Below are 25,360 nucleotides of genomic sequence, written 5' to 3'. Positions count from 1 at the left end.
AGAGTGGAAATTTTACCATACATTTTACTAGTGAAATGTTTACTGAGTATGATTACTAATAAAAATGGTAAAATTATGGTAACATTTCAAGAAGCTCTCACAAAATTCTTCGAAGTGCCGTGTTGTCCCACGGATACATGACTGTCGGGATAAATTTAAAAGATTGGAGAAACTTTTCTCTTAAATTTTACCCTGAAAATCATGTGATCGTGAGACTATGTGACATTTTGAAGAATGTTATAAGAGTTTTTGGAAATTTTACTAGTAAAATGTATACTGATTACTAATAAAACTGATAAAATTCCAAGAAACTCTCATAAAACTCCTCGAAATGCTGCGTTGTCCCACGTATACACGAGTGTCGGGATAAATTTAAAAGTCTGGAGAGAATGTTCTCTCAAAAATTATAAGATGAGGCGCAAGTTCACGCTCGCGGCGTGCCGTAAATCTTCGGTCGCGATACACAGCCGAAACACGAAACGCGTAGACGTGGCCACTTACGATCCGCGTACGAAAATAAACCGCGAAAATTCCACGGGGCAGAAACCGATATCGAAAGCGGCCACTAGCGCGGCATCGTAGGCGAGGCAAAGGTCGCCTGTACGATCCCGAACGAAATATATTACGTAAGTTAGCATAAATCCGAACTTTCTAAACGCGCTCGCCGACGCGTCGCGCCGTCTCCGGCCTGCGATCTTGATCCCGTTCGCGGCGGTGCTACGTTGTCACGGCGGATTTGCGCCGCGTCGACGCGCGAGATGCGGAGGAAACTGCACATCTCGCACGCCCGCTGATCTCTCGCGTCCCGACCTCCGATTCTTTTCAACGTACACACGCGTCTGTCACGCGCTATTTTGAAATATCTCCGCGGACCGTCGAAAATAATGACGCGTTGACGCCCGACGCGAACGGTACCGCCCCGGCTCGGCCAACGGAACCTTCCGCCTTTTAGTTTTGCGTCGCGAAACGAGAGAGAAAAAGAGCCAAGAAAAAAGGTGCACGGCCATGGAGAAACGTCGATCGGTTCGTTGCGCCACGCCGCGCCGCGCGTCTGGCGCGCTGCAATGGAACCGCGAGCGTTTCGAATGTTAACTCCTGACGGATTACGCAAAGTCGCGAAGCGTGGATGGAAGTGTATAAACGTATGCGGAATAAGTCGAGGCTGACAAACGGACGCGCTTCCGTCCTTCGCGTCCAAAGGCTTTTCGTCGCTCATCGAAATCCTACATATCGATGTAACAGTATCTTGAAATATATCTCTATTATCGAATGGACGCGGTTCTGCAACGCGGGACCGACCGCGAAACCTCACTTTTCTGCTGGAGCAAATTTCACAAAACGTTAAAAGCGAAGTACAGCATTTTAATAATTACCATAAATCGTGTATAGATTTAAAAACACGTGAATTTGCTGACGACAATGAGTGCGTTTCGGCAAAATTTTCCGCTACAACTGTAGCGGAACTTCTTCCTCTTCATTGTTGCTTTCGCCTGATAAATTATCGAGCAATATGTCATTCATGAGCCAATCCTCAATATTTTCCATTCTATTCGTTTCAATTAATTGGTAAACGCGACTCTTACCATTAAAATACAATTTCGAGGTTATGCAAGCTAAGACAAGTATGGCGCCGCTACAATTGTAGCAAAAACGCTGTAGCGGTCTTTCCGGAACGCACTCAATGACTCCACCTAAACGAAACCGTGTTACATGTCCGAAAGTAACGGCGCGCACACTGAGAAGACAAAGTTATTGAAATGACGAAGTACGTTTAGTCGGCAGTATTTCTTCAGTTCAAATATTTTTAAGTTAAACATACAGTGATTCATTCAAACATACATCTTTACGAATTGATAAATATTTGCTTGGCAGCCCGTGATCGCCGTAAACAGTTGAATCACGAAATATTTCTCGATGCAACACTTTTTTTCTCTCAGTGCAGAACAGGTGGAAAACGGTATACGCCGGACAAAAATTTTTTTTTGCTACCACAGCTAATAGCTGTCCATATTTTACGACCGAAATTTAGTTACCGCGTGCAGTTTTTAGCTACGACAGCTACATTTTTTTTTCGTGTACGAATTCACGTATTAAATTAAAAATATTGGGCTCGGAACTAAAATTTGGCGTTTTCGTTTCTTACTTGATTCGTATGACACTGATCCTAATTAACTCTATTTGATTAGGAGCGAAATTCTACGCCGACGCTATCTGACAATCAGATACCAACGACCGGAACTATAATTGTCCTCAAATACAATTACACGTGTTGCACGCGTTTCTTTCGCATGGAAATAAAATCGGCGCCGACGCTATCGGAAATACAATTCCAACTATACTGAGATAACGTTGGCGCCGATTTTATTTCTCGCGTAAAACGCGTATAAAATATAGGCCGTAATATAATTCTCCTCGAACGCAATTCCGCGTGTTATATGCGTTTCCTCGCAGATAAGAGAGTCGAATCATTTTCGCGCAGTACAGGCCCTCGTGATCGCCTCGCAATACAGACCTAAAAATCACGAAAATGGCGCTTGGTTCCTTCTCGCGTAACCGCATCCAAAATCGCAGACTTCTACGCACTACTGGACTGCTACCTCCGAGCTGAGAAGTGAGGCAAAGAGTTCCGCCACGTCTTGTTAGGTAAATAGAGTAGTACGTGTGCGTCGGTGTGTCGCTGACATTTCAGCATCTTAGAGCTTATTAAATTCCCCTCAAAATGATCTATTATATTTTTAATTGTACCTGTAGATTTTCGGCAATTACAAAAAAAAAATCGGTGTCTCATACACGGCGACTCTCCCCTATGTGCGCATCGGTGTGCCATTGATAGACCGATGCACACGTACCGCTTTATTTACCTAGCAAGACATGGCGGAGCTCTTTACCTCACTTTTCCGCTTGAAGTAACCCCTGATCCACAATCTTGCTTTAAGTAAGCTGTAAGCCTTAAGCCGTAAGAAACTAACCAATCACAGGCCTTTATTCCCCTCACTCTTACCTGTGATTGGTTAATTTCTTACGATTTAAGGCTTACAGCTTACTTGAAGCAAGATTGTGGACCAAGGGTAACAGTCTAGCAGTCCAGCGTTAAGGTTAGAGTTACCAAAAAAACAAAGTAACTGTAACTGTAGCTTTGTTACGAGTAACGAGTTACCTCCCGACCCTGCGGTGTAGTAGTACACATACAGGGTGTCCCAGGAAGAAAGGTCAATATTCTAGGATGTGATAGTATCGGTAATTTTAAACAAAAATGTTCATATGAATATACGTCCCATTCCCCACTGTTTGAGAGACGGAGCTATTTGAATGTACAGCTGCAAAATTACCGACAAGAAAGCAATACTACGTACTATTTCTAACACTTATTGTTCAAGCGATACATTTTTTACAGATCCTAATAGATTTTCAAAAACTCCACCGCCAACGACAATGCATTTTTCAATTTCTTGTGCGAACGTGGCGTGTTGCTCGTCCGAGTACATCGTGACGTTCCTTTATGCGGGCGCTAGCATCCATTATTTGAGCGAGCAATTCGACTCGTGTATTCACTTTTCTTCCGTTTCCCTTCCACAGGACGTTTATGGGGTTGGATGAAGGGTCAAGTGTACAGAAAGAAGTAAATACACGAGACATTCAAGTGGTTCTATCTCTGAAACAGTGGGGAATAGGACATATATTCGTATGAACATTTTTGCTTAAAATGACCGATACCATCACCTCCCAGAGTATTGACCTTTCCACCTGGGACACCCTGTATAGAAGTCTGCGATCCAACCGCGCGCGTTGTAGGCGAACTTGACTTGACGGGACAGATTAAATCGAGAACGTGGGCCGTGTTAAAATGATCCATTCTTCTTTTTTTTTATCTAAGTCATGAAACTGACATTTCAGAGCAGGCATTTCGCTCGAGACGGGCGTTTCGCACGCCGGCATAATTTCTGGAACAGAGAACTCTCGGCGCTGGAACGAGAGACGTGCCTCTACCGGTGGCCTTTATGGGAATACGTGGCAATAGTGCTCAGCGGGGGAAACCCCGCCAATGAGGTGTAACACGTAATGACATCGCGGCTCGCATTTGCATTGGCTCAGGCGTGGACGAGGAAATTCGCGCCTCCGTAATCGTTTCGACAGCGAGAAAACGACGACGCGACACGCAACGTGAGCGCTCCGAGGTCAATTAATTCAGAGTAAACGCGATTCTGTAGGAGCGAGACACTGCTGGTGCGCCGCGAAAAACGAGAGACAAATAAGAGCGTCGTCGGGCGAGTCGGAGGGCCTTACGGACGGCGAACTTAACGGCCGGGAGTAGACGCCTCCTGGAGGCGCGAGAGCCGGCGGGCATTCCGTCGAGCGCGTACGGGGGGTTAAAAACGGATCGTCAGCGTTTCGGGCCGGCACGATAAGGAGACGCCGAGGTACTCACCTTAGGGACGATCCCCCGATTCCGCAACCTCCTCCCGCGTCGCGAGCCGCAGGTGAGCTCGGGCACCGGTGAGTTCAGCTCGGTCGCGCGGCGTGGCCGCGGGGAGAGTCGTCTGCGCGGCTGGCCGTTGCCCCGAGTGTCAAACGGCACGGACAATGGCTCGTCCTGACGCTCGCCGGCCGCATGTCAGGGACGCGTGCTCCGACGAGTGCTCGAGCAGGACCGGACGGAGAGAGTGTGAGAGAGAGAGAGAGCGCGAGCGAGACCGAGGGTGCGAGGGAGAGTGAGTGAGAGAGAGAAAGCGCGCTTGATAAAGGGGGAGAGTCTCGGCGTTTTTACGCCCGCGCGCGCCCTCCGCGCACCACCGCAGCGACGCCACAAGAGAGACGCGTCCCCCCGCGTGCACGCGCGCTGCCCCCAGAAGGTCGGAAAACGCGCGTCCCACCGTACGCGCCGCGCGACGCACCGTAACGGACTGAAGCGAAGCGAGCGCGTAGCGTAACAACACCGTGCCGCCGTTCCGTACCGTACGGTACCGAGCCGAACCGAATCGCCGCCGCGGCGGACGCGAGCGCGCCCGATCGCCGCCGCGACCGGCCGCCGAGGCTTGCCGAAACGCGCGGGGTTAGGGCCGCGCCGTCCCTCTCGCTCTCTTTGCCATTCTTTCTTCCTCTCTTTCTTTGTTTCGAGTTTCTCGCTCTCCTCCCTCTCTCTCTCTCTCTTTCTCTCTCTGTCTCGCCCGTACATGGGATGCCCGCCGCAACCTAGCAACGGCATCAGTGGAAACCTCCAACGCGCGCTAGACTCCTTCCTCCGCCCCCACTCTCTCGCGATCTTTTGACGACGGGCGGGCTCCTCTGCCCTTTGGCGAAAAAGACACTCCGTCGCGATTTGTTACCCGAGCGAGGTGAAAGGAGAGAGGTCACGCGCGCCGTGACGGTTGGCGCTTCGTTAGCGAAACGTTTCCGTTCGAATTAAGCTCCCCGCGATCGGCGTTCTCTCACGCGCACCCGCGCGCGCGCGAGGCGGGTCCTCCCGCGCTCCGCCGCGCGTGGTGAAGGCGCGCGTGATCGCGACTCGCTCGCGCCTCCCCCTCGCGCGCGTACATACCTCTTCGGAATCTCGCGGTGACGTATCCCGTGGCCGCCTGTGCAAACCGCGAATTTGTACGCCGGTACAAATTGCCGGTCACATGAGCCGATACGCATAGACGGCGGACGCGTCAGCCGCGGTGGTTTAACGAGCGCCGCAAACACATGTACGCGCGCGTCGACAATTTTCGCGAAAGGCCGGCCTGCCGACCGAGCACGTGAGTGCCACATAAATTCATGAAAAAAAAAAGAAAAGAAAAACGAGACCGCTCTCGCGCGCGCGCGCGCACCCGCGTCTTCGTATGTGTTTTACGAGTCGACCAGTTCGAACTGGTTGAAGTCACATTTGACCACGAAGCCCGCGACCGCGAGTCACACCGACGCGTCGCGTAAATTGCGAGAAGCTCTCCGCGGCGGGGAAGACCTGCGTCGACACGGCACGTGAAACGCGCGTGCGAACGTTTAGTCACGAGGGAAAATCCTGAATTAAAAGAATTACCTTGAAAGAGAAACCTTGAAGATACGCGGAGGATGTCGCGATGTGTAACGAGCGATTCCATTTTTCCTACTGGATTGCTCGCGAGAGCCAATCAGGCACTAGCTTTAAGCGATCGAAAACTCTGCACCCTAATTGGCCCTCGTGAGCAATCGAGTAGGAAAAATATCGCGCGCCGTTGGCTCAAAACTCTGCGCCCTTATTGGTTCCCATAAGCGAACGCGGTAGGAAAAGTAGTGCCGTTGGCTTAACAGATTGATACTCGCAGGAAACTCGTATTCTATCTGCAAACAAGGGAGGGTGGAAAAGAGAGCAAAGATCCTACTCGACGAGATATGAAACCCTCTCCCTCTTCGTCCTCCGCACGATTTCCATTCGATTCCGGCGTTTAATTCGGCTCGCGAATGGCGGCTCGATACGAAGGTGTTTGCGCGTGTGCGTTACGCTTTTGTAAACACACTCCGCGGGGGGTGTCGGACAGTCACGCACTGTCTATACTGAGCGGGCGTTATTTCAAATAGCAGGTCTGGCACGTGTACCGATTATATCGGCAATTTGTTCGGGCTCCTTTGCGCTCGCACGTGTCGCGCTTTCCGAGGTCCTCAGAATTTCGAGCGCGCACGTAATCGCGGGTCGATACCTGCGACCGCAAGGTCGACGAAGGATGACGAGGAAGACCAGCGACCGTCTTCAAGCCTTAGAAAAATACAGCGAAACGTTTTCTAGGAGCGCGGGCTTGTACAATACAGTGACGGACAGAATGGTCGAAGCCTTTTTCTTTTAGTGAGTTTAGGAACGCGCGTTTAGATTCAGGGCTGCGCTCCAAAATCTTTCCCGAGGAATATTTTACCACACGGCCATTCCGAAACCATTTTATACGTTCTCGGTCTACTTCTCGAGTAAAATTATCCTCAGGGAAAATGTTTTGGAACATAAAGCTAAATCCGAGGGGGAAACCGCCGACCAAAGTCTTGTACGCCAATGCCCACTAATGCCCAGTGGGCATTACTTTATCTTATTATATCTTTGTAATGCCCAAAAAATACCTAGCAATGCCCAGTAATGCCGCAAACCTGTACACCACAATGCCCTCGGCGTTTTCCCCCTCGCCTAGATCTAAATGCGCGCTTCTAAACTCATTAAAGTGTCGCAACCATTCTGTCCATCACTGTATGTAATACAAGATAGCCACATCCAATTTCACAAATTTCTTTTTCGCAACAATTACACGCGCGATCCAACAACGAATTTTCCACCAAACACTTAACTCCAAGGGCAATAAATTCACGGTGGAACCAACAGATGATGTCTATTAACTGGACAGAAACGTTATCTCACATTAGGAGCTTGTCTTGTAATAGACGACTTTTGGCGATCGCTTGGTACACGCGACCAAAGTGTACCAGAGCATACACTCGGCGTCATGGATGCTTGTACGCCTGAAAATAGCCGTCAAGTTCAATATATTCCGATAGAACAATTCATTGTATTAAAATAAATTTGCCAATTGGATATCTTTAGCGTCTTTCGTCAGGTGTAAAGGCATTCGTGACGCCGAGTGTGCACCCTGGTACACTTTGGTATAGCAAACAGTCGCCAAAAATCGCCTAATAGGGGGATCTTCATCTACGTTTACGTTTACGAGAAACGATTCGCGGATCTGCGGATTCGCCTCGCCTCGCCGCGAAAGCGTCGGAATTTTTTCGCCGGGCGGTCCCTCGCGAGATTCCAATGCCGCAATCGGTGGAAAAATAGAAGGAAAAAGGTCACTCTCGCGTGGTAGCGGAATAACGATCGGCGAAATGAAGCGGATTCGCCGTGGTCGTAAAGGTATCCTGGGGATGGAGAATTAATTGGCTCGATAGCGCGACACGGCGCTTATTTCGCGCGTAAAGTAAATTCAAATGTAATCGCTCACCGTGCGAGCAGGATCGTTTAATAAGACAGATTACGCGCCGGGCACCGGCCATGTCAAATTTACTTCTCATTGTGTTCTATCGTTTGCTCCGCTTATCCGTTTATGGCGTTTACTCACGCCGGACCTCGTCGCTACTTGCGCGGCACGAAACGAGAATGTGTGACGAATGTTTGTTCGAGCGCCCGCTAAAAAGGGAAGCTAAGCCTTCCACAGCGGGAATAAGAAGAGCCTCGAATAGTACGTGAATAGAAGTACTCGATTGAAGTACTCAAATAATTGTATCTTCCACCGAGCACCACAATTTCTATTTCATATCCTCGCAAATTTGTTTGGCAATTCTCTTACAATTAATCTAGTAAACAGACTGTATAAATAGACTGAAGATTATATCACGATACAATTTCAGAATTAATTTCTACGGCTAGACGTGCCTTCATCAGGACGCGTCGAGGCTTTACAAAATTCAACGGGAAAAACTCTCTGACAATTTCAACAACGTTCGGAAATACCTCGGGCCGCGCGCGGTACAAATTTGTGTTGCACGAAACGCTGATAAGAGACCTCATTAACGCGACTTTAATTTCATCAGTGCTGCGACGTCAACGACGGCCTTTGAGAAAGCATCGAAGAAATAATTCATAATGCATACGAGTCTCACGACGGTCCTCCGATTAAATATAGACGGCTATTAAAATCTCGGGACCGAGTAATCGTTCAGCCGAATTCGATAAACGCTCTTGTCTCTGATATAATTAGCCCCTCGCGAACGGAGCCCCGTAACGTTCCACGATATTTTTCGCCTCTGACCCGATTAAACGGGCAGAAAATACGTTAAATGCAGCACGACCAAGTAACGGCTGAACATCAATCGTCCATAGTAACGTAACAGCTATAATAACATTATCCGCTTAAACAACGTAATCCTCAATCAATAGACTCCGATTTACTCTCGGCCTTTTTACGCGCTGATCGACTCCTCGCCTCTTCCAGATATCCTTTTAATCTGACTGTGGCGAAACGGCGTGGTTCCTCTCGTGCGATGTTCCTCGAGCGTCGTCCCCTGGGTTAGTTTCCTACTGAATCTCTTTGCCAGCCGCCTTTTCGCCTGTCCGGAGGTCTGCTTACGACGTCTCCAGTCTTTGTCGTCGCCGCTGTCGCCGAGACGTTTCTCCAGCACGTATCCCGCCATCTTCCTATCCTTGGAATAGGGCAGTTTGGCGGCCGACAGATTGTACAGCTTCTTGGTCGCGATCCGATCTCGACGGCGCGACGATCTGAGGACGTCGAGGCGCGACGTCGCGACGGCGGCAGCTGCGGCGCTGATCGCCCGCATCCTCGCCAGCCGTTTCAGCTGACGGCGATGATGGGGATCCCGGATCTCGCACATGAGGCGAGACGTCCGTGTGCGTTCAAGCTTCATGCCGACCGCCGGCACCGCCGACGTCGTGCAGTCGCCCTCCTCGCACGACGCGCTCTCCACGCGGTCCGAGGGACACAGCGTCATACACTCGGCGCTCTTTTCGGCTTCTTCCTTGGTAGCGCAATTCCTCTCGCAATCCCTGTCGCATCCCGGCGAGCTCTTGTCCTCCCCGTCGCAGTCCTCCGTCGCGGAGTCACAGCTCGTCTCGCAGGACTTTACCGATGTCTCCAAGCTCTCGCTCTTGAATTTGCAGCCTTCTAAGCAGGACTTGACGCAGTTATCGCCTGTGTTGCGTTTCACAGTGTTAATCTTCGACATTTATTTACAGTTATACATGTGTTTGAGATGCTTTACAGTCTGTTTTGTAATGTATCTGTTAAATGAACGAATGTGTACGTAGAACGAGTATTTTTCCCGAAAAGCTTATTAGATTAACGTCAGAAATCGTAATTTTTTTTTTTCCTAAATTGAGGAGCGAAGCTAGCGCGACTAGCATTTATCTCATATTATAAACAAAGCTGTATAAAATGTAATATAATACTATTTTACCTTTTGTAACCGGCGTTTTGCTCAACTCTGTCGTCGAAGAAACCGCAGACTCGCTGACGAAGTTTTCATAGGTCGATGATGGCTCGGAGGGCGTTTCTCGAATAATTTCGTGTGTAGAAATCCGCATCGTCGGCGCCGTCGTCGTCGTCGGAGATCGCGTCGTCGAGAGCAGAGCAGTTGTCACCTCGACACTTTGCTCGCTACTTTGCTCGCATTCGTTGGACTCGCAGGATCTCATCGGGGCAGGTGTCGTAAATACGGTCAAGTTTCTCAGGGGCTCCGTAATCCCGGCACGCGGAACGTTGACTGTCCTGATAGTCGAGTGCTCCAGTTTCATCACCACGTCGACGATCGGTAGCTCTGTCGTGACCGTAGGCGACGCGGTAGTCGTTGCAAGCAACGTTGAACTGGCCGTTGTGGTCGACGCTGTGGTGGTCGTCGTGGGTAACGTTGTACCAATCGTCGTGGGCGACGCTGTCGTAGTCGTCGTGGGCAACGCTGTCGTGGTTGTTGTCGACGGCACAGTGGTAGTCGTCGTGGGTGACATCGTAGTGGTTGTCGTAGTTGTAGGCAACGTTGTCGTAGTCGGCGATAATGTGGCAGGCAATGTCGTAGTCGTTGTGGGTAACGGCATAGTTGTAGGCAACGTTGTCGTAGTCGGCGATAATGTGGCAGGCAATGTCGTAGTCGTTGTGGGTAACGGCGTAGTTGTTGTAGCTGGCGATGTCGTGGTCGCAGGTAAAGTTGTAGCGGTTGTCGCGGCCGTGGTTGTCTCGGCTGCGAATATCTCTTCTTCCAGCCGGGTCGTCGCGACCGGCTTCGTGGGCTCGGGCGTGGTCCTCGGCGCAGTCGTCGTCGTCGTCGTCGTCTCTCTCGTAGACTCTGTAGAACTCCTTTCCTTCGAGGACTTCGGCGGAGCCGCTTCCGTCGTTTCGTCAGACACTTCAGACTCCTTAGATTCGGTGCTCTCCGTCGTCTCGCTTCGGTCTTCGACCGTGCTGCGGTCGTAGACGCGTCGGGTCGTAGTCTCGCCGAGGAAGGTGCTCGCAGTTTGCAATACCGTACTTACCCGCGTTCTCGATATCTTGAACGGGATTTCCATCGAGCGTCTCGACTCCTCTATCAGGCGCACGGGCTCCACGCACACGTCGCTCAACTCGATGAATTCCTTGATGGAGTCCTTGATTTCGGTACTTACGAGCTGGCAGTGTAAGACCAGTTGCAGGCCTATTCGTAGGCAGGCTCGCGGAGCATTGCAAAGAATCTCAACGGGGACGTCCTTCATAGCTTGTAGGCTCTCCTTGAGCCAGTCAATCTTGCGCATCATGTGCAGATAGCGCGGCACCTGCCGCAGATTCTCGTAGGTGTCAAACAGCTCCAGCAGCTCGTCGAGGCTCTCGATCATGCGACTCCTGCGCCAGAATTTGGCGTGCATCCGCAGAGACGTCGCGATGCTTTTAGCAAAGTCGATATCCCTCAGCTGCTCGGTGATCTCCAACATCAGCTGAGCGGGGGTGGCCTGCTGATACCTCTGCACCCTGAGATATTTCTCCACCACGTTGAATTTCTTTAATTTCGTCACTAGGTATTTCTTCGCCTCGATGACGTCGCTCTCGAGCAGGTCGTCGGGCAGCACGAGATCGAAGAGGTATTCGACGTGAATCGTTCGGTTCTCGTACACGTTCCCGAGCAAGTGGATGTTCTCGTCGATCGTGCCGACGTCGTCGGCAATGCTCCTCGCGATGAGGAGCGCGTGCTTCTTCAGATCGTCGTCCAGAAATTTCTTGGCGTACATGTCGAAGTAGAACTTGAGGAAAGAGTTGACAGTGTGGAACCTGCTCAGCTCCTTAGTCGGCATCGGAATCTCCCGAGTCGTCGCGATTTCGCGATAGTGTCGCACGAGCTCCCTCTCGGCGATGAGAACGTCGTCGTCGTAGTTCTCGTACCTCACGTGCTGGAGGAGCCCGGAAAGCAGATTGGGCGTGACAGTCAGCATCTGCCGTTGCAGAAATCTCAGCGTGGTCGCCAGGGAGAAACCTCTGGGATACTGCTTCGATATCTTGGACGAGCGGTATATCCGGTAAGTGACATTCAACGCGGGCGTGTCGCGATCGTCGGGATGCGGGAGATCGTGTTGCCTCCTGATTCTGCGGCACACGCTCGCGCTACCCCTCAGACAGGATTGCGCGGCGTGATCGTAGATCTCGGCGCAGATCCTGGACGGCCGCGTGTCCGGGTTCCTCAGCACGCTGGGGACCAGGTTCAACACGTCGTACTGACGCTCGAGGATCTCGCGATATACCTTGCGCAACGCCTCCACTTCCGCTATGCTGAAGTCGTCGTAATAGACGTACAGGAGTCTGCCGAAGGTGTCGAGTATCCGCGCTCGCAGGAGCGCACCGAACTGCAGCAGATGCTCCGTGGCCTCTTGCAGCGTGTAACTCGCTTTCGGCGCCACGAAATTCAGTTGCTCGAGATAGTCGCGGCTCGTCAAGATTACGTTGCCGTTTAAATTCGTTGCTATCACGTCGTGTCTGTGGACCTCGTAGTTGACCGCCTAGAGAAATTGGGACATGAAGCAACCGAGGGTGGTCGACTCCTTTCGTTGTTACACGGGGGGAATTTTCTCTTAAAGTTTACCCTGAAAATCGTGTAATCGCGGGACAACGTGGCATTTTGAACAACTGCGTAAGAGTTCACATGATTTTCAGAGTGAGTTTTAAGAGAAAATTCAACTGCGATAATTAAGTTTTCAATCGACCATAACTGGCAACGTGTTTTTACCACAGAAAATTTCTTCCGAAAATTATTACCTCAGCCAGGGTTTGAACCTGGACTTCCCTACTCTCAAAGGCGGGTGTTCTCACCAGTTCGACCGCGCTGAGGCACGTTGCCAGTTATGGTCGATTGAAAGCTTAATTATTGTTAGTCGCGTTCTGACGTCGAATAATTCTTCAAATTCAATTGCGTTCAATTTGCGAAAGGATATTCGACAGGGCTGAGAATCCAAGTTGCTGGCACGGTAGGCATTCGCTTCGATCGATTATGCGAAAATGGTGTCGCCGCCGCGGCGGTCGGATCGGCTAATAACGTTATCGGCTAATTCTCTAAATTCGATGGCCACCCGGGCGATTTTTTTATTTCTTTCGTCTTCCCCGCTCGGTTACTGCGAGGGTCGCGAAGAATTTAACGATCCATATCGGGCATCGTTCTCAATGTTAACTCGTCCAATAACACGCCGGCGATATTGGGATGTAATACTGTTATTCACGTCGAAGTAGATTATCGCTGACAGTTGGCGTCTCTAATTTGACAAACGATAACCCAATAAATCTTTCGAGAAATAGGTGAACTGTCTCTCACAGCGGATAACGCGCACGATTTTACTACGAACCATAAATGTTCGTTAATACTAAAGATAAATCTTTAAACAGTAGAGCGCAACGGTACTCGAGTACGACATATCAGTAATCTAAAAGCTCGCAATTGCTCGTTTCTAATCGAACAAAAAAATTGTAATCTTTCATTTGTGGACATTTTCGAAAAATGCGCATGACATATTTTGATACAAATAATATAAATGTTAAAATATACTCAAGTGTATATCTTATTAAAATTTACATGTATTTCATGTAAATAATTGAAACGGGGAACTTATAGTCAACCCGACTGGCGAATGCAACGTCTCGACCCTATTTTTTGGGTCCTTATCAAGCAGTGCCAAGTGAGTCATCGTCGTCACGTAAGACAGAGTCGAATTATAAAAATACGCGTACATGTTAGCACTGTGGCTGCTGGGCTCGAGCTGGAGTTCGACACATGTACGCGTATTTTTATAATTCGACTCTGTCTTATGTGACGACGAAGACTCACTTGGCACTACTTGATAAGGACCCAAAAAAATAGGGTCGAAACGCCGTATTGAACAATTAAAGGGATACGCCAGTCGGATTGACTACAAGTTTCCCGTTTAAATGTTTAATCATCACTGGTGACTACATAAGCAAACCCTCCCTTCGTTATTTAAATAAATTTATTTCAAAGTGTATCGAAACAAATTAAAAAGTAGGAGAAAATTCCCCCTCTTTCCTTTCGCTCCCTTCAACCGGCCAACTTTCCTTCGCGTCAAGGTCGGGTCACCCCCGCGGTCTCACCTGCGCGGACGACACGAGCAGCAGGGTCAGAGTGAGCCCGATCCCCCGTACCGCGATCCGCGATGACATCGTCGGTGCCATAACTCACACTCGCGAGACGACGCAGACTTCGCTCCGACAACAATGCAAACCGATCAAGCTGTCGCGTAGCTTATATAACGTGCGCGTGCACGTCTTTTATGACGTGCACGTGGGTGAGGACGGCTTGTGCGGCGGTGCGCTGTGTGGTCCAAGTGCACACGGCGAAATTGAAATTAATCATGAACACGACGATACGGAGCCCGCCCTGAGAACCCCCCGAGGTCCACCTGCATAAGTTATCTCGCGATCTGCCCGGACGCTCGCGAGCCGCCTTCCCGAACGCTGTACAACTTCCGACCTAATGGCACTTGCCGGTGCAAACAGTCCAATCGAAATGATATCAATATGGCATCGAAATCGTTATTTGCCGTCGCTGCATCAAGGAAATGTCTGAACACGATGTAACATTGACACTGTTTTCACGCTGTACGCAATAAAAGATCATATAGAAAGGCGAAAATAGATGTCTAGATGATAATTGTAGTGTTATACCAGAAAAACTCAAACATGTCACGTTGACGTCAAAATGACTACATTATGATGAGACAATATTTAACTTGACTATTTCCTCGTATCGCAACTTCTGTACATGTTAAACGTTTCAAGTTCCCATACCTTTAATTTGTTATATAAGTTATTTTTATATTTTAACATACAAGTTTCTTCGAATGACAGTCCAAATCACTATCAAGGCATAGGACGTTTTGCAGTCGAGTTATTATCATTTTGCCATTGTTTCGGCTATTCCTATCCCTCATCAATTTGATGGCATGTTGACACTTTGATTAGGCTATTCTCGCTGGTTAATCTCGTGAAAGAGCTCTTAAAAAATTTGGACTTTATCGGGAACGCTTTTACCTACGAGCTACTTTATTAAACGTTCCACTTTTCCAGATCGATCTCTTTCTCTCTCGCCCTCGCTGCAGCCTCCTGAAAATTAATATTTGATCGGGATCAACCCCGATCGAAGCCCGACCGTTCCCAAGGAGGGTGTCGCGGCTACGCGACTACTTCATCCGTAATTCTGCCCACCTTCGGCCGAGCTTGCGCAGTTTCCACCCCAATATGGATTCTTTGAGCGATGCATGGCTCGCGCCAAGGGCGCAGCGATTTCCGCGGAATTTCGCGTCGGGGAGAACACGCGAGTACGATCGCCCGTCGCGACGCCCGGCACTTACGGCCTGCGGTCTGCGTCGTCGTGTAGCTGGGGGCCGGCGTAATGTCCGAGGACTATCAGCACGCCTGCGAAAGGGCGGAATTGCTGGGCTTGCCGAGGCCCAGCGAGGAGGAGTGGAGGCAGTCGCTGGCGGCGCAGACCGAGAATCGTCGCGACGACGACGGCGACGACGACGATGGCGCATTACAGGTATAATCGCGCCGCGCCTCGCTCGCGCTAGAAATTCAAAGTCCGGGGGAATCCGAATCTGGAAGCGTCACCGAGATAACAGCCTGAATCTCTAATCGGGCACGCCCGCACCCCGACGAGGCTGTCCGCCTCGTCAACGAGGATTACAAATCTTTCCTTTTTATAGCCAAACATCAGGGCGTACTCGGTAGTTTTCTTTGAGCTTTTATCAGTTTCGTTTCCCCTCTTCTTCTCTCCCACTCATCGTCCATTCTCTCTCTCTCTCTCTCTCTTTTTCTCTCTCTTTCTCTCTCGCACGTTTATGAACGGCTAATGCACCTACGGCGATATCGCGTTCGCGGTAGACGTTACGCAGCAGAATCGGGTTGCGCGTCCACGTGCGGCGAGCGAGATGAAGCCAGATCATCCGTAATAAATCGCTGACGCCGTGGAGCTGATCGCCGGGGGTTCATTAACGTCGGCGCCCGTCCACGCGTGTCCGCGACATGATTTGCCTCACGATCACCGCCTCTTATCTCTTAGGACTTGGATTACGCGGACGAGTCGACCAAGCGCATCGGCGGCGGTCTGGATGAGCTCAACACCATTCTGAGCACCACGCAGAAGAAGCTCAACAGATTCAAGGTGACTTGGGATAATTAATTTGCCGTGCGCGGGCCAGCGCGCGCGCTCATTTCGCATGTTGCTCGAATTAATTATTATTTTGTCATAACGATAGCGCGGAATTTTTACGACCGATACGACGCGGGCGCTTTATGTTCTTACCCGCTCGCTAAATTGATAACGCTTTCCTCTCCTGCACCGCCGCCGGCTCTCCGCCGCGCGGCCGCGACGGCTAAATGAATTGTTCGTCACTACGCGCTGACGAGTTACAGATAAATCGAACATTACACGCGCGGCGCGCTTCCCCGCGTTTTTCCACCGCGGGAGATAGAGGGAAAGGAGGCCGCTGTATGAAATAAACAATTCCGCAGACAGTCTGCGGTAGTCTGGGAACGTTGCTCAAGGTGAAGGTGCACTCCCGCGGCGGAACGCCGCGTCACAAGCCCGAGGAGCCGAACCCCGACGAGGGCAGGCAGGAGAAGCCGGAAGCCGAGGAGGTGATGACGGTGGAGACGTCGGATGACGCTGCCGCGGATCAGCCCGCGGATCAGCCCGCGAACAGCAGCGTCCAGCCGAAGCAGCTCGATCTCGGCCAGAAAATGGGATCCCACCTGGACAAGCTGGACTCGCTAATCACCAAGGCCGAGAACGCTCAATACAGTATGCAGCATCAAACGAAGCAAATGAAAAAGTTCCTTAAATAATCAGCAATAAACGAAACGAGTCGCTAATTAACGAATTAACCGGCTGGACGAGGAAAATTCCCGACTAAATTAACCGTATCTTCCATTTCGAATGAAAATTCGTACGAGAGAGTATTTTGCAGAATACACCGCGCGCGTTAATTATAATTACAATCCCGGGGTGTTTCTTGGCTTTGACCGATAAATTTTACATTCTCGTAGATGTGCGTAGTTGCGTAAGAAAAAAAAAAAGACACGATAAGCGATTTCGCAAGCAAGCCAGCGCGTGTAGCAAGTCGTATAAACTTAAATTGTTACATTGCACATATAAAGTTTAATTGTTGCATCGAATACCTTTCTCGCGGTATATTTATCAGAATCGCGAGGAGAATCTTGTGAGTAAGTGTTATCGATTCTTTTATATGTCGCGCGACGCTCCCTTTGTCGCGAGAAGCCCACTATTGTTACGATAATACGTGTATTGTCAAATGTATGTATATATATATATATATATATTTATATATATAGCAAAACTGTATGTTATTTAATTTTAAATGGCACTCTGTAAAATATCTAATAATAATTTTATCTATATATATACATATATATACGGATATTGTTGACGAATGTACTGTATTGTTATATAGACGAGTATATATTTCCGGTAATTGAGGCTTTATGCTTGGATCCTTGACAATACCGACATATCAGGTGTAAGAGATACGGAAAGGCATGTTGGCAAATCGCGAGCCAGTGATGAGCTTTCCTATTCTGCAAATGTGATATTGTTTTACATCGATTTAGGGATTGTATTATGACTTCCTACGATCTATATATATTTTATTATCGAATAGTTTGCGCTCTGTCTCTCTCTAAGTCTAAGTTGTGACTGCCGCATACTGACACAAATAAACGACGGGTGTAGCTTGCCTTAACCCTCCCTAAGTTCGGCGACACTTCTTTTTTTCTTTTGTGAAAATATTTTCGTAATAGAAATTGATAAAAAAAAACAAACTTAAAATTTACTTTACATTTAAAAAAAATAGGCAACAGAGCTCCGTGACGGTACAATCACTGAATTTATTATAAAGAGAAGTAAATTGTCTACGATGTATCACTCTCAAATAATATTAATCACGAACACTCTCAGTCTCATTTCATTCGCACGAATTATTCCCCCGCGATTTCCCGAGAAATCGGCAGTAATGGAACTTGAAAGCACTGACCGATATCGACTGGCTATTCCTTTCCACGCCAAGAATGACTATTGGCTATTGGCTTCCAAGTCCATATCCGACCAGATGGCTTCAGTCTCGCTCTCCTCGGGCGCGTCGTCGTTATCTGTGTCCGGTAGACCGTCACCGACGTCGTACGTGGTATCAGCCTGTTCCTCACCGACAGACATATAATAGGCGGAATCCAATTTGCTAGAAGAACTATCTAATCGATGCATTCCCTCTATAGCCCTTCTGTTGTTCGGATCCAAGCTGAGGATAAAAGATGGATAAGCCTCACCTAAACGCGTAGCGTTAATCAACAGTTACAAAAGTGGCATACGTACTTTAAAGCTATGGCATAATGATCTAAAGCCTTCTCCTCGTTGTGTACTCTCGCCCACAAGTCTCCCAAGGTTTGATGGAGCTTGCAGGTGGAATGAATCTCCACCTGTCTCTCAAGTAGTTCGATGGCTGCATCCAAATTCATTTCCTGCTCGTATATCTCGGCGAGCAAGTACACGGCAGCCAAGTAGACCTCATCTTGAGACAATGCTTTTTCAAGAAGGTTCTTAGCCTTGCTCACCGACACTGGATCTTTCATCAAGACGGACGCGTATAACTGCAAACGTAATGAGATGTTCGTTTGTCGTGCGTTTAGATTAACATTTCGCACTTTCTTTTCAACCACAACTCACTGTCAGAACCCTCGCGGTATGCCCGAGTTGTTTGCAAGAGCTACTGGCGATATTCAGTGCCTCTCGCAACCTGTGCATCCCGACGAGACAATCCACCAGGCCTTTATGCGGCTCATATCTGTACGGCTTCAGTTGCACGGCGTGCCTAAAGAAGAATAACGCGTCCTGATACTTCTTCTGCTCGATGAAAATATTGCCACGTAGTATGGTGGCCTCTATGTCGTTAGAATTCAGGTTCAACGCCTGAGCGGTGAGCGTGTTCGCCCTGCTGAATTTTCGAGCGGCGTACAGGGAATACGCCATCGCCACGTAAATCTCGCCGGTGCACTCGTTGTTAGTAGTTATCGCCGGTATCAACCGCTCCAGTTCCTTGATGTGATGCATCTTGTACAGAACCGCGGCATATATGTCCACCCTGCGGAAAAGTAGCGAACGATAAACACCCCTGCGTGAGATACATGTGCCCCGACAAGCCCCCGAATGACATCGATCAACTTACCCTTTCGTTATGTCCGGCTCGATGACGCGGGCTCGCCTCAGGCATAGCAGAGCGTTCTTGTCATCGCCCGCGTAGTAGTAACACTCGCCCATGATGGTCAGCAAATTGAAATTATCCCTGAGGAGAACAACGTTGTCCAACGACCTCAGCGTGGTCACGGCGTGGGTGTATTCTCTGTTATGAATGTGAGCGTGAGCCTTGATCCACGTGTTGAGCCACTCCAGGTTCATCGAGCTGGAGACGGAGCTGACGATCAGCGAGTTCACCTCCACGCCCTTCACCCCTAAAGACAGGAGACCCTCGGCCGCTTCCAGGGCCAGCGGGCACTCCTTCAAGACTTCCTTGTACGTGGTGATGGCAGAGCGTTCCATCCCCTGCTCGTGAAACATCTTTGCCAGCGCCATGTTCACCTTGGCAGTGCGCTGCTTGCCGGGGATGCTCTGCAGCACTTGCAGCGCTTCCTGCAGATTCTTGGACTTGACCAGGCACAAGTGGATTTGATACTTGATGTTGACGTCCGACGGCAGGTCCTTCTGTCCGTCCAGCAGCGGCTTCCCCGTGCCCTTGGACTTGAGCAGACACTTGCGGAACTGCAGAGCCTTCTTGTAGAGGGTCTCCGCTCTGCGATATTTGCCCAGGTGAAAGTGAGCGTCCGCGTAATAGACGTACACGTGAAACTTGCTGTAGCCGGGCAGCAAGTCGGCATTGTGCTCGCTGAGCGAGAGCACCAGATTCGTCAGGGAGATCAGGTTGCAGTACAGCGCCTGATCGTAGAGCTGCTTGATCTGCTCGAACAGTCCCGACATGGCTGATATATTCCTCGGGGCCTCGCGACAACAATGTCAAAAGGGAGCGTGAGATTTTCAGAATTTCGCAGAGCGTGACATCGCGCAGGAAACTTTACGAGATTTCTATCTCCATTCAGGAACCCGTTCTCTTCTCCTCCTGCATTTCTGCGTCGGCACTTGAGACCGCGTGAATTGCTCGTCCCTGTTGGAAATATTCGTTTTGTTGTGCTTCAAACCCGCGTAAATATAACCTGAAAGATCCGCCGTGGCCACCGTCGACGCCTCGAATGCGACACGACCTCTGCGGACATCGCGAAACGTCGACACGAACTACGTAGCCGGCATCCACATTTTGCCGATTCGCACGAGATCTACACAGAGTAGGAGATAAATTACCGACCGCGACTGGAAGAAATGGAAGGAAATCTCGTTATGTGTGTCTCAATCGCGTAATGTCTATTCATATTTCTTGAGATACAATTAGATATTACATGACTGAAACGCATATAACGGGATTTTTGCAATTTTTTTTCCAGGTCTGGCCACTTGCGGTCGGTACGAGATGTGTCCGAAAAGCAAATATCGTCCGTGATTATCTCGCAATAAATAATTTCAAGCTCGCAAGCGCCTTGATTCTTGGACGTACAGAATCGCGCTGGATATCTGCTCGTTGGCTAACCGAGCACGGATGGCAAATCGCGGAGATTGAGCGACCACGCGACGATATAGAACACCAATTATTCCCGGAGAGCGATCGCGATTTCTTCCCGTGTTTGTCGCGACCGCGTATCAAAAGAGAATAACACGATACGCGAGTACGGCGCGGGCGTAACAAAAACTCGTTCAGTTGTCGCCGCGCGAATGATCCTGCGTGACCTTGTTTCGCGGAAATTCGAAAAAACGACGTAGCGCTATAGACCGAGCGGCGTAAACAACTCGGCCGAAAGCCGAGCGCCGGTTCCACGAAATGACGTAGCGCCGTAAAAACGCCTGAAAAACACCTCGATCGAAAAACGGTCTATCAGTTAGCGCGGCTCAGTTAGGCTCAGTCGAGCGAGGCGAATGTTTCGCGTGTCTTCGCGTCGCTCGTCGCAACGCGATCGCTTCCTACGAGAATCTCGATCGTCCCGTACGAGCAATGTCGACGTTTGTCAATCGCGTTCTAAGCCAGCGGCACGCGGTACTGTTTTTCTCACTCAATCGCTTACGATCACTTCAAGTACAAGATCGTCGCATGGGGCCTAAAGCCTATCACACAATGCCAGGCAATAGGCAATAGGAATAGAGAATAGAATTTTTGACGCGTTGGATTCGTCGGAAATTTTCTTCCAACCAATCCAACGCGTCAAAAATTCTATTCCCTGTTCCTATTGCCTGTGCTTTCCTATTGTGTGATAGGCTTAACCGTAGCGCGGGAGGCGAACCAAAACTGTGCGAATCTGCGTTACCCACTTGGCAAAGTGCGGCTGAACTTCTCTCTCCGGCTAAACGCGAAACGCTTGCACGACACGCCGACAGAGGGCGGTAAGTCACGTGCGCGCGCGTTGGGCGACACGAAATGTTACTAAATGCGAAGCAATTTTTATTTTTCCGAGAATTAATGCAATTTGCATCGCATCCTACGAGCCGGATATCTAATCGGATTTTCGCGAAGCGGCTTCTACCGCGATTACAACGATCGCTCGTTTATCGCGATGGAAAAGAAGGAAAAAGAGAGAAAATTATCCGCGAGAAGAGACCGGCTTGAAGTTGTCGCAGTTTGACTTCCTTATTTTTGCAACAATGCTTACCTGCCTTGTTCAGTGAGGCGAAGCCGCAAGCCGACGGTCGAATCGAGCCCGTAAGCTGATATTGAAACGTAAAAAACAAAAACTAAAATGCAGGAAGGTAAGCTTTGTCTCTCGCTTGCGCGCGGCTGATTCTCGCGTTGTAATCTTCCCGCGAAACTTGCAGAGAAAGCTCGCGCGGGCACGCAAACCGGCGGCAGGTTCATCGATACGCTGGTCGCACAATGGATGAACCGAACGGGAAGCAATATTCCGTTTCAGCAAGCGGAAGAGGTGCGTAACCGCTTTGCTTCGAGGAGCCGCGAGGAACTTTGCAGTAAACACTCGATTTAACCAACCATGAGGGCCCAACGAGTCGAGAAAGGGGCCCGCTAAATCGAGAATAACCCTGGGGGCCATTTTTCACCATTTTTCGTATTTTTAATGTAAAGTTTCCCGAGGGGAAACACGAAAAGTCAAGACTTATAGAAAATTATATTTTGGTCGGTGACATCGAACTGACGTAATTTTGACTTTTCACCTCTCCCCCAGTGAGAAATGATTCGTCGATCGACGTCGAAATGATGTCGAATCGACGTCAATTCGACGGTGTCGATGTCGATTCGACGTCGATCGACGAATCATTTCTCACTGGGCCTTGGGTTGCTTCGTTTTTTTTCTTTTTTTTCTTGTCAACCCTAGTGTTCTGGTGAACTTGAATCAAACTCTTATCAATGGACAATTAACTTGTCGAACGACACCTGCAGCTTTTGTCAGCGTGGATAAAAATTGTAATTTCTTTTGTCGCTTGACGCGAAAAGGCAGAGACGATTGAATTACATAGCTTGTGTTTCGTCTCGAGTTTTCCACCGGTTGATTTAATCGCCGCTCAACTTTGCTTGATCGGAGTTGGATCAAAGTTGCCGCGAACGAAGGAGATGAATTTCCATGAACGCTTTTGCGCGGGTGTAGCAGGTAGCCGAGAGTTCGAACGCGCAGGCAGACAAGCGGCAAACCCAGCAGAGTCAAGAAAGTGTGATTCAAAGTCTAAAACGGAAACTGAAGGAGAGCCAAGAGGCGGAGGCTTCCTTATCCGCCTCCTTGGAGACGGAGGTGCGCAACAGGGAGGAGATTCAAACCAAGTGAGCCTCGCCTTTTTTTTTGTTCTTTTTCTTTTCCGCCAAGGTGAATCTCTCCTGCATTCTGCGAGTCGACTTTCTTTTTTGGCAACAACAGAGTGAACGCCACTTGGGTGTACATCGAGAATATCACGGAGTATTTCAATTACATCAAAGAGAGCCTCGCCAGCTTTCAGCAGCACCGCGACAATTTGTCCAACTTGTATGATAGCGTGATTTTGAAGCAACAGGAAGCCATCCAAAAGCTGCAGCTGAACGACACGAGGTCGAAAGGCGCGTTTTTATTCGTACATTAAGAAAGTTTTGGTCGTGATCTACATTTGTGCTATTTGTAATTGTTGATTTTGTAATCGCAGATCTGGAGAATCGTGTCGCGCAACTGAAAAATAAGTCGCTACTTCAAGAGGAAAGGTAGTTTTCGTCGTATCCCGATAAATACTTCGCGTAATCAGACGAAAATTTTATTAAAAGTCATCTTTTTAATTAGATTACAAGAGGCAGTGGCGGAGCAGAATAAATTGCGGAAGCAATTGGAAAATTCTGAATACGAGCTGCAGTTGCAAAGAAATGAATTGACGAATGCACATGTCGAGGAAAAGTTGACACTCGTCAAAGTTCGTTGCCTCAGGCATTCTTCGAAGAGATTTTACAAACGTATTTTGCTACGATGTATCTTGACTGGTGGTTTTTCTAATTTAGGAGCAGCAACGGTTGGTCTTAGAACATGAAAATTTACAATCGAGACTGCAGACGATCGAGAAAGAGAAATGCGTCATCGCGAAATCGAGCGTACAACTAGAGAATAAATTGCTACTTGAAGAAAAGAAGTAAGTCATCGCGCCAAACGCAATAAATTGCACGAACTGTAATAATATTAGCTGAATAACTTTTTTTTAGAGTGGAAGAGGCGCTGACGGAGCAAAATAAGTTGAAAAAGCAAATGGAGAATGCCGAACGCGAATTCCATTCTCAGAAAAATGAATTGGCGAACGCACACGCCGAAGAAAAGAAACTGCTTATCCAAGTACGTTAAAAGAAAACATTTTTGTTTTCATTATTTTTCTTCTTTTCATTAATCCATCATATTTTTATTCTGTTAATGTTCATTTCAGAAACAGTTGCAACTAGAACTAGAATCGCAAAGTTTGCAATCACGATTGAGTATGTTAGAGCAAGATAACGGGAATATTACGGAAATAGTCGCGCAAAGAGACGCGCTTATCTCAAAACTTCAGGATGAAGTCTCCAAGTCTACGTAGGTATTTAAATTGATAAAACCTGTTGAATGTTTCGAAATTAAAAATATCTTTCAAATTGCATCCTATCGTTAGACTTATTAAGGTTAATGTGTTTTTTTGTGTGTGTCAGAAATCAACTGGATATGATGATTACGAAATATGAAGAGTTGAACACTGCCTGTGAGGCATTAACGGAGAAGCAAAATATGCGGGAGAATGAATTGCTTACAAAAACAGCAACAGTAAGTTATATTCAGGGTTTTATTTCGTAAACCAGTCTTTTGCCATGACAGATGGATTACCGACCAAAACTGTAGCCAACTCTGGAAAACTGGAAAATATCTCGTTATATATGTTTCAATCGTGTAATATCTAATTATATCTCTCCAAATACAAATAGATATTACATGATTGAAACATATATAACTAGAGTTTTCCATTTTTTCTCAGGTTGGCTACAGTTTCGGCCGGTAATCCATATGGGAAAAGACTGGTTCACGAAATAAAACTCACCCTGTAGAGGCTCGTTTGTTAACTTGGGCTAATATATGATACTAGTCTTTATTAATGTTACTTTAATATTTTCTAATGTTACTTTCTAGATTCAGAATTTAGAGATGATGTTGAAGGCAACAAAGCAAAGGGAGGCAGGTCTTATTAATGACGTAAACAAAATGGACAAAAAATTAACTGACGAAATAAATTATTCCAAGAATCTCGAAAATAAGCTTTCGAACGTGCAGAGGGACTTTCAACTTGCACAAAAACAGAACACTGAGATACAGCAGACTCTAGAGAGAACTAAGAGCACCAACGAGTCTGCCAATATCGACCTGCAGCAGCAAGTGAAGATTCTTCAAAGGGAAAAAGAAGAAATTATGAAACGAGAAAGCCTGAAGGTTAAGGTAATATAAACGAATAAATTTAATATATTAATAAAATCCTCTTCTCACGTTGGATACTCTAAGAATTTCTTAAATTTTCGTTTCTTGAACTTTTACAGAACGCAGAGACTTTGTATGAAAATAAGCAAAGCAAACATGCTGAAGAAGTTTATACTTTGAAGAACAATTATGAAACACGATTAAATGAATTTAGAAAGACCATAGACCACCTAAATGAGGTGATCAATGGCACCAAGAAAGAAACTAGCGTGCTGAACAAATCTTTAACGGAAACAAAAGCGGAGAATATCAGTTTAAAAAGTAATTGCGAGTTTCTCACAAATCGT

The 25,360-nt window shown here is 48.2% G+C and overlaps 5 protein-coding genes across 8 annotated transcripts in view; 2 read left to right on the top strand and 3 right to left on the bottom strand.

The window, feature by feature from the left end:
• The window catches only part of LOC105562793, a 33,988-nt gene extending 28,203 nt beyond the window's left edge, over window positions 1-5,785 (bottom strand). For both annotated transcript variants that reach the window (XM_012013865.1, XM_012013867.1), the window contains exon 1: window positions 4,427-5,785. The gene's annotated coding sequence lies outside the window, so the exon portion shown is untranslated. The remainder of the gene's footprint in view (window positions 1-4,426) is intronic.
• Window positions 5,786-8,166: 2,381 nt separating this feature from the next.
• Window positions 8,167-14,206, bottom strand: LOC105562789. Its single transcript, XM_012013860.1, has 3 exons — window positions 14,055-14,206; window positions 9,901-12,457; window positions 8,167-9,635 (listed from the first exon to the last, which is right to left on the bottom strand). Exons 1-3 carry the CDS (start codon window positions 14,133-14,135, stop codon window positions 8,890-8,892), a joined length of 3,384 nt encoding a protein of 1,127 aa, XP_011869250.1. The 5' UTR covers window positions 14,136-14,206; the 3' UTR covers window positions 8,167-8,889.
• A 1,013-nt stretch (window positions 14,207-15,219) lies between these two features.
• Window positions 15,220-17,930, top strand: LOC105562790. Its single transcript, XM_012013861.1, has 3 exons — window positions 15,220-15,501; window positions 16,024-16,125; window positions 16,476-17,930. Exons 1-3 carry the CDS (start codon window positions 15,355-15,357, stop codon window positions 16,806-16,808), a joined length of 582 nt encoding a protein of 193 aa, XP_011869251.1. The 5' UTR covers window positions 15,220-15,354; the 3' UTR covers window positions 16,809-17,930.
• LOC105562792 (anaphase-promoting complex subunit 7) lies at window positions 16,670-20,291 on the bottom strand. 3 transcript variants are annotated; one of them, XM_012013863.1, is made up of 5 exons: window positions 19,199-20,291; window positions 18,700-19,114; window positions 18,349-18,623; window positions 18,014-18,274; window positions 16,670-16,733 (listed from the first exon to the last, which is right to left on the bottom strand). In XM_012013863.1, exons 1-4 carry the CDS (start codon window positions 20,002-20,004, stop codon window positions 18,052-18,054), a joined length of 1,719 nt encoding a protein of 572 aa, XP_011869253.1. In that variant the 5' UTR covers window positions 20,005-20,291; the 3' UTR covers window positions 16,670-16,733; window positions 18,014-18,051. The 3 variants fall into 3 exon arrangements, with proteins under 3 accessions (XP_011869253.1, XP_011869254.1, XP_011869252.1); XM_012013864.1 differs by lacking the exon at window positions 16,670-16,733 and adding an exon at window positions 17,377-17,558; XM_012013862.1 differs by lacking the exon at window positions 16,670-16,733 and having other exon boundaries at window positions 17,848-18,274.
• A 1,178-nt stretch (window positions 20,292-21,469) lies between these two features.
• Window positions 21,470-25,354, top strand: LOC105562788 (myosin-4-like; the record flags this gene model as incomplete). The annotated part of the gene is made up of 12 exons (XM_012013859.1): window positions 21,470-21,873; window positions 21,940-22,046; window positions 22,725-22,894; window positions 22,989-23,164; window positions 23,248-23,302; window positions 23,379-23,505; window positions 23,591-23,718; window positions 23,789-23,915; window positions 24,004-24,146; window positions 24,260-24,371; window positions 24,732-25,034; window positions 25,133-25,354. Coding segments are annotated over exons 1-12 (1,680 nt in total), but the record flags the coding sequence as incomplete, so codon positions are not given.
• Window positions 25,355-25,360: the final 6 nt, after the last annotated feature.

Source organism: Vollenhovia emeryi, unplaced genomic scaffold, assembly GCF_000949405.1.
Source record: "Vollenhovia emeryi isolate VEMERY1.0 unplaced genomic scaffold, V.emery_V1.0 DF939183.1, whole genome shotgun sequence".
NCBI classification, from domain to species: Eukaryota; Metazoa; Arthropoda; class Insecta; order Hymenoptera; family Formicidae; genus Vollenhovia; species Vollenhovia emeryi.
This window is presented reverse-complemented; position numbering and strand designations above follow the sequence as displayed.

Coding starts and splice junctions, on each gene's coding strand:
- LOC105562789 (XM_012013860.1), bottom strand. CDS start 14,135: ATGGCACCGACGATGTCATCGCGGATCGCGGTACGGGGGATCGGGCTC. Junction 12,458..14,054: donor TGCTCGTGTCGTCCGCGCAG/GTGAGACCGCGG, acceptor CAATTTCTCTAG/GCGGTCAACTACGAGGTCCA. Junction 9,636..9,900: donor CAAAACGCCGGTTACAAAAG/GTAAAATAGTAT, acceptor AACGCAACACAG/GCGATAACTGCGTCAAGTCC.
- LOC105562790 (XM_012013861.1), top strand. CDS start 15,355: ATGTCCGAGGACTATCAGCACGCCTGCGAAAGGGCGGAATTGCTGGGC. Junction 15,502..16,023: donor ACGACGATGGCGCATTACAG/GTATAATCGCGC, acceptor CTTATCTCTTAG/GACTTGGATTACGCGGACGA. Junction 16,126..16,475: donor AGAAGCTCAACAGATTCAAG/GTGACTTGGGAT, acceptor ACAATTCCGCAG/ACAGTCTGCGGTAGTCTGGG.
- LOC105562792 (XM_012013863.1), bottom strand. CDS start 20,004: ATGTCGGGACTGTTCGAGCAGATCAAGCAGCTCTACGATCAGGCGCTG. Junction 19,115..19,198: donor GAGCCGGACATAACGAAAGG/GTAAGTTGATCG, acceptor ACTTTTCCGCAG/GGTGGACATATATGCCGCGG. Junction 18,624..18,699: donor ATACCGCGAGGGTTCTGACA/GTGAGTTGTGGT, acceptor TTACGTTTGCAG/TTATACGCGTCCGTCTTGAT.